At 35.7% G+C, this 12,292-nt stretch overlaps 1 protein-coding gene across 6 annotated transcripts in view; it reads right to left on the minus strand.

Annotated features, from left to right (window-relative positions):
* Nucleotides 1-12,292, minus strand: part of SLIT2 (slit guidance ligand 2) — a 398,427-nt gene that overhangs the window by 99,389 nt on the left and 286,746 nt on the right. For 4 of the 6 annotated variants that reach the window (XM_039541396.1, XM_039541395.1, XM_039541394.1 and 1 more), the window contains 6 exons: nt 9,135-9,206; nt 8,412-8,483; nt 5,952-6,023; nt 4,034-4,177; nt 3,731-3,894; nt 2,956-2,979 (listed from right to left, as the gene is read on the minus strand). In XM_039541396.1, the coding sequence (XP_039397330.1) occupies nt 2,956-2,979; nt 3,731-3,894; nt 4,034-4,177; nt 5,952-6,023; nt 8,412-8,483; nt 9,135-9,206 (548 nt within the window). The remainder of the gene's footprint in view (nt 1-2,955; nt 2,980-3,730; nt 3,895-4,033; nt 4,178-5,951; nt 6,024-8,411; nt 8,484-9,134; nt 9,207-12,292) is intronic. The other 2 variants (XM_039541399.1, XM_039541397.1) reach the window with 1 other exon arrangement.

Genomic DNA, 12,292 nt, shown 5'->3' on the forward strand with positions numbered 1-12,292 from the left:
TCCTGACTTAAGCCTCAGCAGCTTGCCATGCTGTAGAAAGCTGCGTGACGTTCCATGGTGCTTGACAGAACCATGTTTTACTCATACCTTGCAACCACATGGTTAGATCAAGCACAACAGAAAATCTCGCTAAATTATCATAACTGCATCCACTAGGCCAAGGACAAGAGCAAGGGAAAAAGAGGAAGGAGTAGGGAAAAGCTACAGAATCTCTTGAAGTTTAATACTTGCTTACATGACATGGCATTCCTATTACAGAATGTCCACTGCCACTGTAACAGTATTACTGTCACAGCTTAACTAAAAAGTACAAGAAATAGACCACATTGCAAGTTTCTTCTACCCTTTCCCACAATCAACAGAACAAAAATAACATCCTATACATATCAGCAGAAAACATCCAGTAAGGAACTGAGGGTGGGTGACAGGGAAAACAGATAGAAGCTCAAAGGACCTGTGGGTTCTTCTTGGACAAAGGTGGAAAGACACTAGTAGAAGAAGGTGCACCAGGGATGGGAAGTACACTGTGATTTAGTTCAGACACTGAACTTTACTTACAGCCAAAATGGTGAACTCCTGAAAAAGTAAAGATAGCCAAGAAGGAAAGAAAGACAGAGTAATCCCAATTAAAATAAAAACATGAAACTAAGCACTCTCACTCTCTTGCCTCAATATTATTTCTTTGATTACAGGATGTTGCAATGAGGCACAATCTTTAGGACAGAGAGAAGAATTTATTTTAAGTGGCATACAAAACTTCAACTGAGCTAAAGGGTAGAGATTAATTATGAACTATTTATAGGATGATGATACTTTTCATGGGTTATAATTTATCTTTTTAAAAATTCTTTTATTACGATAAGATAGAGTAATGCTGCTTTATACAGATGTATGCTAAGCCACTTAAAATAATAAAAAAAAATAATCAAAGAAACTTTGGGGAAACAGTCAAGTGCCATAGAACAAAAGAGGCCTCACATACTGTAATATTTTAGCGTCTACTTAGCTTCAAGTAATGTATATGACATAACTACTTGAAATATTTTTATGAACTAATACAAAAGCAGGATTTATTCAAGTTCCTGCTTTATTACAGTTATAACCTTTAGTCTTCAAACATGACTATGTGGGAATACTGTTAAAATAGTTTAAGTGTCTGTGAACCCAGATCTCTCAGCTATAAAAAGTCTACATTCAACCTGCTATAGAAAATGCTGACTTTTTTTAATGATGTTTATCTAAGCATAAAGTGTATCCAACTTTTTTTTTTTAAAATGGGGCTTTGAGAATTACTTATGAGCAAGAAAAATTCTAACTTGTATGTGCATAATAGTTCAAACTAAATCACATACAATATTTAGGTCAAGATCTCCAAAGTTTGAAGAAATGTTATACATTGTAAACTACGTCCATTAGTTACTTAATAGGAAGAGGATACACCGAAGCCACACTTCAAAAAATAATATTCTCAGAGCTTCTTGATATGTTTCACATTTTAGCAATTACAATTTTAAGTAGGATATTATTTCTTGTAGGTAAATAAATCAGAGTTGTGTGTGACCATGTTATAAATTGCCTGTTAAAGATACTTGCTAGTAAAATGCTTCTAAATTAGAGACAAAAGTCATTTTGGCAATATTGAGAAGAAGTCTCTATGTGTGAGGACTATAGCTGTTCTACTCATTATGGAATTCAGGTGGCCAGATAGATTGGGGAAATCAGATCTCCCTCCCCCACTTTAAGCTATTTTAAAATAAGAAGTTTCTACTGCTGCCAGTGATGGCAAACTACCCTCCTTGTCCAGTTTTCTTTTTCCCCTACAAAACTAAGCCAACGTATTAGTAGAAGGACATGAAAAATCTCACACGATCATTCCAGTTTAAAAAGAAAATTGCATGGCAATAAAAGCAAAGCGGTTAAACATACCAGTTTAAAAGGTAATAGGCAAGATCAATCAATAAATCAGTATTTAAAACACTGCAGAAAGACAATATACGTGTAGTGTTTGAAAGACCAAGTGCATTCAATAAGCTACTGTAAATATTTTTCTAGATATTCAACTATGAGAGAAGCTTTTTGTAGTTATACTCTTGTATACTTGGCCAATCAATTATTTATCACCTGTTAGGAACAGAACGTAAGTATTTTTCTATAAAGAAAGCAGTGCACATGTTTGACAGCAAAGGGAAAAGAAACAAATTTCAAAGAGCTAGGGCAATATCATTTTTCCTTTGGCAAATGTCACAGTATTACAGTACCTGAAAATGATGTTTACATTTCTGTTTCACCCCAACTCTTAAATTTTGTTTCCTCTTTAACAAAAAGTATTTCTAATGCACAATGTGTGTGAGAGATTTTAAAATGCCTTTAATGAGGAACATCACCATTCTTTTCCTGGCATTCTGTTGAGATTTCATAAAACACAGGAATCATAGGGTCACAGGTGAGCAAGCAATAGTTGCAGATACACAGCAGGGAACTGCTGGTTTAGAGCATAAAAGCAAAGCAAGAAAGGGTTCATTTTTTGAAGTGGCTTTAAGTTGTACTAGCTCTTTGACAGTAGGAAGATTTTCTGTATTTAAAAGCAGCTCAATGGCTACATTTTAAAAACAGTAGTGTTACAGGAGGTAAGATATACAAGGTAGGTAAAGATGTCAGTTGGAATATATAGTAACAGGTGCAACCTTCTAACTAATGTAAATAAAAGTACGATTTTCATAGGCTATGTGCAGATTTGTGAGACAAAAAAAGATATCAGGAGCTGCATGCAAAGCCCTTGTATTCAGAAAACAGAACTACTGGTAATCTACACAAGAAAATATATTTATCTACAGAGTATTGACTATATTTAAAACACATGCATCAGTTTCCTAAAGCTATGACAAATTTTGCTTTTGGGTGGGGAGAGGAGAGGGTGTCTGCAGTTAGTCAGGCTTACTGCAGAGCCAAACCTACCTGGAATGAAATACTGTTCTTTAGCTAAATAAAAACAAAGAGAAAAAATAGAAGATGCACCTGAATGTCAGCAAGCAGAGAATGTGTTCTATTAGATTAAGTATGGACTACAGTAAACTGCAGATAATTATGTGAAAAAAGTGTTTTCACAATAAAAGCTGATAAACGACATGTGAATAGTTATAACTATATCCGGAACATGGATAACAAACAGTTTTCTTTTGGTATTTGCACTCAAGGCTGAATAAAATGTAGAATGTGAAATGCACCTGGAACAGCTGGATACCATATGACAGAGGTTAGGGCTTAGAAAAATGTAAGTAGGAAATGGAATAAGATTAGAAAAAAGCAAACAGTAAATTTCAGTATGAGGTAAGCTCCCTGTGTAACATGAATAGGTCATGTTTCCATATTTAGCTGGAAATATTTAGATCTTTCACGTATTCCAAAGCCTTGTGAAACTTTGTTTAAATGATTTATGCTGGTGATCCTTGTAGAGAATAACTCTATCATTTCATTCTGAAGTGCTGTATATTACATTTCTTCGGTTAGATTTAGTGCTAGTTAGATTTAGTGCCAAATGTGTTAACTACACTATATTCCATGATCAAATAATGTGAGCCGCCCATTATTTTCCTCTTTGTTCAGTAGAAGAACAAAAAAAGTTCTGCAATGTTTAATAATTCAGTAGAAAACCAGCTGCTTTTATTAAAACTTCTGTAACCACTGTTTTTTGGCAATAAAAGAGAAATAGCAGCTGAACTAAGCAAATTACCTGAGCAGCGGAATTTCTTGCTTTTGATCTGGCCAATCCTTTTGTTTGCCAGACGGCGGGGGCTGGTGCAACGGGCACCACTGGTCTCAATAGGGTTTGTATGAAGATAATCCGCCAGCCACTTCAGATGGCAATCACAAATAAATGGGTTCTGAGCCAAATGCCTTTCATGAAGGAAAAAAAATTTTTTTTTACACATTATTTGCAATTGGTCTCAACTATTCCTGAAATGCTCTTATGTTATAGAAAACAAACATAAATAGAAAGTCTCATTACATACAACACAAATAAAAGTATACATACAAAGTCTGAATTGCACGTAGAGGTGAAAAGGTGCCTTTAGCAATGGTTTGAAGCTTGTTATCATACAAAGAGAGAAGGTTCAGGTTGTGTAGATCTTGGAAAGCATCTACTCGTAGGCAATTTATCTTGTTGGCATTTAATAATCTGTAATATGAAAGACAATTATAAAATAGAAATAATTAGTTTACTGTCGCTCAAGCTTCACTGTTGTATCACCAAGAATTCTTTGTATCCATTTGTAACCGGAACAAGAAGGTTATTTTGTTTATTATACAAACCTTAATTAACAAGTACACAATTTTTTTTTATTGAATTAAAATAACTTATTTAGGTGTTCTGTAATTATTCTGTACCATTCACACATAGGAGTTGAAATGCACTGACTTCTTTAGTAAAATCGCAGTGTTGTGTGTGTTCATGGAATGTATGTGGGTGGTGTTTATCTGAGCAAGGAAATGAGCTTGAGAAATCAAGTATGGGCAAGGAAAATTTTGCCTTTTTCCCAAAATAAGGACTGAACACTGTGTTCATTAGCTAGAAGAGATGTACAATGGCATGCTTAATTACATGTTACTAATCAGCATATGGCCACATTTCCAGAAGTTATAGTAAAAAACTGGTGGCACAGAATAAGTTATAGTCCGGATATATCCTGGATCCGATTTTCTTCTTCATCTCCAAAGACAAACACTTTTCCCCCATCCCTCCCATATTACAAATATAAAAAGATAAAAAGGAAGAGTGTTTTTACAGAAGTCTATTACCTTTTTTAAACAACAAAAAAATTAAGTTTACCATGAAATTTGTTGGATTTTTCAAATCATATCCCTTTTGATTCTTCCTTTTTTTCCATTTATCAGGGTGAATAGTGAAGTTAGTGTGTTCTATGCTTTGAAAAACTGGGTTTTACTGCAATGTAAAGGTGGATTTGTGTCTGAATAGAAGTGTGGTCAAGGGAAGACATGCACTTCAAATAAAATAAGGAAAGGCACTGCAAAATTTATCAGACTATAGTGGAGCTTTCAATATAGCTTGAATAGAAACAAAGATTTATCTTTGATCTTTCAGTGAATATAATTCTCGGTAACAAACTCCTCTCAGAAGGAAACAAAGGCAAATGCTTTCCTGAGTACTGTATCAGGATCTAAAGATGAAACATCAACCCCAGATGGTGCTATGATTTATATTTTCACATCACTGACTTCCTAGTTTGCCACTTTCTTCCAGAAGTATTTATAGGACACATTTTGCCTATCACATTTCTATAAAGTCTGGGCAAGAAAAGCTTCAAATCAAGTGGGTAGATGTTATTTTCTAAGATCATCAGACTTTACATCTACAAGCCAGCGATTCCCAGATTCTCCACTGCAGAACATCACTGCTGATTTATGGCTTAGTACACACAATCTATTTTTAGACAGTACTACAACTGCACTGTCAATCCTGCTGAATCTTTTGAGAAAGTTTGATCAACATATCACCATGATGCTCCCCCTGATACTCACTGTTAAATCAAATATTTCTACTGTGATAAATGTAGACTCTCTACTGGTACTCAATATATACCACACCTTCAGCTCAAGGATCTCAAAGCATGTTTCATAGTTATCTGATTTTCACAAGACAGGTTAATGTTATATCCATTTTAATGGTGGGTAAACTGGGACACAGAGTGTATATGACTTGATCAAAGGAACACCTGACAAACAAAAGTCAGAGCCAGGGATAGAATCTAGAAGTCTTGACTCCTTTAGTTTCATCTACTAAAACTAAAATGAATGATTTCACTGCACATCTGATATTGCATATAGGGATAATTTCCTATCCCTTCTTTTCTGGGTACATATCAAACTTTCAAGTCCCATCCCTTCTCCCACCAGTTAACTCAAAATGAGATAAGCATTAAACAAATACTCACAGCAATTGTAAAGAGAAGAGTCCTTCAAATAGGCCTTTTGGAAGTTCTGTAATTTTGTTTCCATAGAGGACACTGTAACAGAAAAGAATCAATCAAGGTGGCTACTATTAAGGTACAGGTTTTCTGGATCTGACTTGGAAGACAGAAAGAAACTTCTTCTGTCTTCCCTGAAATGATTCTAAATAGAAGTAACCAAGACATTTGGGACTTAAAACCAAGGCCCCGGCAAGCTCCCCTGTATGGGTGCAGAAATCTGCCCCTACAAAGACCATTGCAGGAAAGGGTGACCAGATGTCCCAATTTTATAGGGACAGTCCTGATTTTGGGGGCTTTTTCTTATACAGGCACCTATTACCCCCCACTCCCATCCCGATTTTTCATACTTGCCCTCTGGTCACCCTATTGCAGGATCAGGGCCCAAGTATCCATTTTAACAAGGTGATAGGAAACTTAGTCTACTGATGAACTGGTCAGTGGGTAATAAAGTATAAGTACTGACAAGACGACTTTCTTCTAAGCAGTTTTTTTTTATGTACCACCTGGCTCCAGATAGCAGCCAGTATCACTGACAGAGACAGCCTGATACTAAAGATTTGTGTCTGAATTTGTTTCTCATTGTTGATTCTACAGCAGACACTAAAATAAAACCCCATCATACTCTTTCAGAAGTGGAAGAGTTTACCTGCTAATCCCTAACACACTGATCTGCCATATCTCCTAATGAAATATATCACCTTCTTTACTGACACAAGATATAAGTTCATTTGACTAAGAAAATTAGTTAAAAGGCCAGTAAAAAATTATATATTGTACTCAAGGTTTCCAAACTGCTGCTCTGAGACCTACAATGGCACCTTGTGAAGACCCTGGAGGCAACAACTGATGTGCATGTTAAAATAGGTTTGTAAAATAAATATCATGCGGCAATAATACTTTCTAGCTTTTGAGTTCTTGGCTTTGCAACCTTAAGAAAACAACACAGACTGATAAAATATGCATTATGGTGTATGCACACAGTACAATAAGAATACTTAGCTCTTTTTCTAGCACTTTTTAATCCAAAGATCTCATTGCATTTTACTAAGAAGGTACATATGACATTCCATTTTATAGATGGGAAAGTAAAGCACAGAAAACCAAAATGATTAGCTGAAGTTCACACACACCATGTTGACTGTAGAGTGGGGAGTAGAACCCGAGTCTTCAACTCCCAGACCAGTGCCTTTTACAAAGAGACCATCTCAGACATGGAAAACCAGAGCGAGTTACATTTAGCCCCATAAGTTAAGATTTCCTGTAGGTAGCACTTATGCAATATTTTTCTTAACTAAATCACATTATGCTATAATCATTTACCCTTTCAGATCTTCAAAAGTACTATTTGAGGAGAGATTATTTCACAGAGGGCAATCTGTCTTCATTAGGTAAATGCTTATGTGGAAAGATCTACTCTCTAAAATCCGTAACTTGCTAATTTTTGGTTGTAGTTAGAAAAATGAATTACAATTATGATTTTTTTCTTATAACAGTAGAACAGCTGGTTTCACGTACATAGACAATTTCTGATGAAATAATTTGAGAAGCAGCTTGCATAGCATCTTCCCATACAGCTTTAATAGGAGCCAATCTTTTAAAAAAGCAGCTAGAATGGGATGTGTGAAAATAAAATGGATGCTCCTCAGGGGAACAAAAAAAAAATCATTATATTTAGAATCCTTTAGAACTGCCAAAGTAGTGGAAGCCCTGTCTGCAATAAAGGAAGTAATTTTAAAGAAACTGTATAAACTTCCATTCCACTTCAAAGTATTTCTGAAGTAACCAATTATGTGAAAACAAAGTCAAGTAGGAGAAGTAAAACAGTACTTAATTATAATTAAGGATCAAATGGCAGAAGTTGAAAAAACAAAGGTTCTATTCGCTAAGGGATGGAGAGTAAAGTAGCATGAGGCTATCAGTGTTCACTTTGTAAGCTTTGCATGTGAAAACTAAGCTTATTCACAAAACTGATCAGCAGGAATTGTCATAATTTCTGCTAATGATCATGATAAAAAGGAGAGAAGCCCACAATTTTCAAAGTGGAACAAATTTAAATCATCATGAGTTTACTCCAAACAATATTTTTCAATTTAATATGAATGTATATGTCATGAGAAGAGGGGTGTTTTCCATTCCCTGACTGGCTTACTGGTCCAAGTTATCAAAGGATCCTGCTGGGACCTTTTTACATTAGTAGCACATGGATCCTTCTCAAGACCTGAATCTAAGAAATTTTAGCATTCAGCCACAATATGATGTCAGGTTATAGTTCTGACATCTCTGACATTATCTTACAGCTTTCAAGGGCAAGAAAAATGAAGATTAAATGAGTATTTTGCATGAAGCCCAAACGTCTTTAAAAATAGAATACCAAAAATGTTGGAAATTTTGCCTTTCTTTTGAGAAAATCACATTGATACTTACAGTGAATTGAGTGAACGCAGGCCTTGGAAAGCATCTGGAGCTGTCTCAGAGATCTGGTTATTGCTCAGGTCACTAAAATAAGAAATGAGGGTATATTGAATGAATTCTAGCCCATTCCACAGAAAATAACTATTAAAATATTATGTAATTAGCTTTGGTCATTGGTGAAAAGGCTAAACCTAAATATTTAGTTTGGCCTTGTGAGACAAAATTGAAAAATTAGAACATCAAAGCAATATTCAGTAATCGCTATATTACACTGAAATACCACATGGTTATATAAAATAAATAGTCATACAAAATGATTACTAGATTTATTTTTAGTAATAATAAAAGGGTTAAATACATTTTATGAAGTAATGTTTGAGTTAGGTTGATATGGCAACAGGACCTTACAGCATCAATGGAATTATGAAATGACAATGGTATGTCATTTCAAAATATGTTCCAAAAAATCTGTTCAGTGATTATTTTCATTATAGTGACACACTATTTTTCTATATATACATTCATATTAGTTAGTATCATTACATTGAATAACCAGCGATTGTTATTAACATGACAAAGGCACTATACGATCTAAGCAATCAGACAGCCATATTAGTTAATCCTCTGGCTGTCAAACACTCTTAAATACTCATACTTTGATGGGAATTTCTTTGTATGACCGTGACCTGTTTTATAAAAATGTTTTTATATAATTCTAAAATATTTCTCACTCACATTCTTCGAAGCTTTTTATATGGTGAGAAAGCTCCAGGAGGGATGACCTTTATTGAATTTTGCTCCAACCGTCTGCAAAGAAAAACAATACCATAAAAATACAAAAATGTAATGCTGAAGAGCAATCTAAAATGTGTATAATTCATGTCAGAATAAATTATCAGAGATGTATTTAATCATAGTTACTTTTCCCTTCTACTGGAGTACAGGTTTATGCCACGAGAATAAGGGTCAGTAATTGTTTTAATTTCAAAAAAATCAATTTTTGGCTGTATAAACATGTTCTCTTCTTCACATACAGAGTTACAACACTATAAATTACAGGTTGATCTGATCTGACTTTTACCACTTATCTGGAATTTTTGCATAATTCAGTCAAGAAGTACAAATAATTAAACTCTTTCTTCAGATCTAACTTATGTATGTTTAGTAGTCTTACACGTCTTTGAAACTCCAAATACTTGCCAGGGAATCATATTTACACATTAGATGGAGTAAGAGATTTATGTAAACAAGTTAGAAACTTAAGTATCTAAGTTATAGGAAAATCTGAGCAAGAATACTAGCACTGAATAACTGAGATATGCTGGCACTTGCAACATTGCCAGTGTCATGGTTTTGCACGTGAACTGCCAAACAATTTCTTTAAGCTTACTAGGTAACAAGGTTATTTTTATCTTAAGTATCAAGATTGCATGTGTTCACTTCACACTATTGTTTTAACCAATATTGTGCCTAACTTTTTACTCTACATTAACTGCCACTTTCCCATATATGCATAATGATGCGGATGACGATTTGCTGTAGATACAATGCAGAATGTGAACTTGTTTCCCATCTCAGTAGGACACACTGTAAACAGATTTATTTAGGATCATTAATAGTAGCATCAGGAGTATACATGTGGAAAGATTATGCTGAGGAAGTTCTACTGCCCATTTACTATGAAGTCAAGCAGTTTGCAAGGACTACCAAAACCTTCCTACAGTGGAAGCGACTTGTTTGGAGAACACTGTGTTTTAGGGTTAGAATTCTAGGTACAGTTCTATTTGTAATCATAAAAAAGCTACTACATTTTGATTTGAAAATTTCCATCAGGCACTTGCATCTGTAGGTTCCCAGAGAGTTATAGCATCCAGAAAGGCAAGGCACCATATAAAAATATAAAGGGAGGATCAAGGCGAATACATATGAATTGTCAGTTGTTTACTGTCAATTTAGATATAATATGCCAAATTTCTCTCAGCTAATACTATTTAGCTTTCAAAGGAGTTATGACAGGGATGATTCTGGCCCACTAAGTCCAAAATAACCGATAAATAATTGTTTTACGTAATTATTCAAAACTATGTACTGAGAGTTAACTATAAAAAGGAAATGTTTAGATATCTGTACTATGGAACATACAGTCTTAGTAATGGGTTTAAATAGAACGATCCATTTAAAAGTAATAAGATTATAAACTATGGTGATTTTTTTCATATTCTCTGCAACTCTCAGAACTATAGGAAGCTTTGCTTTTCAAAATGAAACTACACAGTCTATTTTGCTGTTTCCCACCACAAAACTATAAACAGCATAGACATTGCAGTTCAAAACCTACCTAATGTGCCTATGAAATAAGGGTCATACTCTCTTTTCACATATAAGCATGCAAGTCCTACTGTAATCCATGGGAGTTGGACATGTGTACCTCAGAGCAATATAAAATAGAAAACTGAAAATCCATTTAACATAAGGAATCTAGGTTTTGTGAATTTACTGCACTGGGTATTTAGAATCACCTGTTGTAAAATTCATGCAGGGATTGTTGGTCAACAAGGCTTCTGAAACCATGATGCAGCACCATCCACTCATCTGCATCGTGTGGGCTTGACCCACTGTGACATGCTGTACCTCAAAGTAGCACCCATTAACTCCCATATTCATCATTGGTACAGGGTTGTGATATTGCATCCAAAGCATGCCTTGCAAGGTATCATTTGAAAGGTCATGATCTGGTGAAACCCATTGTTCTGTCAAAATATGTATATCATTTTGTGTATTATGTTATGAGATTTTGCTATATGATTGTTATTGAAATATGTTGTGAGTTTGGGAGATGCCCACTGCTAGCTCTCCAGTGAATAAAAGGGTGGTGACCCACACCCAAGCGGGCTTTAAACAACCATTGATCAGCAGAGGAATTGTAAACAAGAGATTTACAATTCTGTAAGGGTACGTCCATACTACCTGCCGGATCGGCGGGTAGCAATCGACTTCTCGGAGTTCGATATATCGCGTCTCATCTAGACGCGATATATCGAACTCCGAACGCGCTCCCGTCGACTCCAGAACTCCACCACCGCGAACGACGGTGGCAGAGTCGACGGGGGAGCCGCGGACTTCGATCCCGCGCTGTGAGGACAGGTAAGTAGTTCGAAGGTAGTTTGACTTCAGCTACGCGAGTTGCGTACCTTAGTTCGACCCCCGCCCCAGTGTAGACCAGGCCTAAGAGACAGTTGTGCAAGCACTATACAATGGGGATTGCTCAACTCTGTGTCAGCAAGGCCCACCAGGGACTTGACTGAGAGTATAAAATAAGGGACAGTGGCATCATGAGACCAACTCTCTCCTCCTGCACCCATGAAGAAGGCAACAAAAATGCCGGGAAGATAAAGACTTTGAACTGAGGAGATTGGTCCCAGGCTGAGAAGGAAATTCAGCCAGTGTATGAAGAACTGTAACCTACTTGCAACACCCAGTGGAGTAAGAAAAGTTGTTTGATTAAAAACTTGCTTAGTCTAAAAGTTTAAGATTTAGAATGCATGTTTAATTTTCATTTTCTGAAGTAACTATCCCTGACCTTTATACCTGCCACTTATAATTATGTATAATATTTCTGTAATTAATAAACTTACTTTAACATTTTATTCTTACCAGTGAGTTTCTCCAAAGTGCTTGGCGAATTTGCTCAGATTACATAGGCTAGTGCATGTCCACTTTCCTTTAATGAAGTGGAGAACTAATTAATGAGCTTGGATTGTTCAAGAAAAGGACTTGAGCAGTGTAAGATGGTATACATCTGGGGTGCAAGACAAGGGCTTGGGAGATTTGCTGGTGTTTCCCTGTGTATAGCTGTGTGTGCCTCTGGATGCTGGTGGTTAAGTGATAACAGG

Source organism: Mauremys reevesii, linkage group 5, assembly GCF_016161935.1.
Source record: "Mauremys reevesii isolate NIE-2019 linkage group 5, ASM1616193v1, whole genome shotgun sequence".
NCBI lineage: Eukaryota > Metazoa > Chordata > Testudines > Geoemydidae > Mauremys > Mauremys reevesii.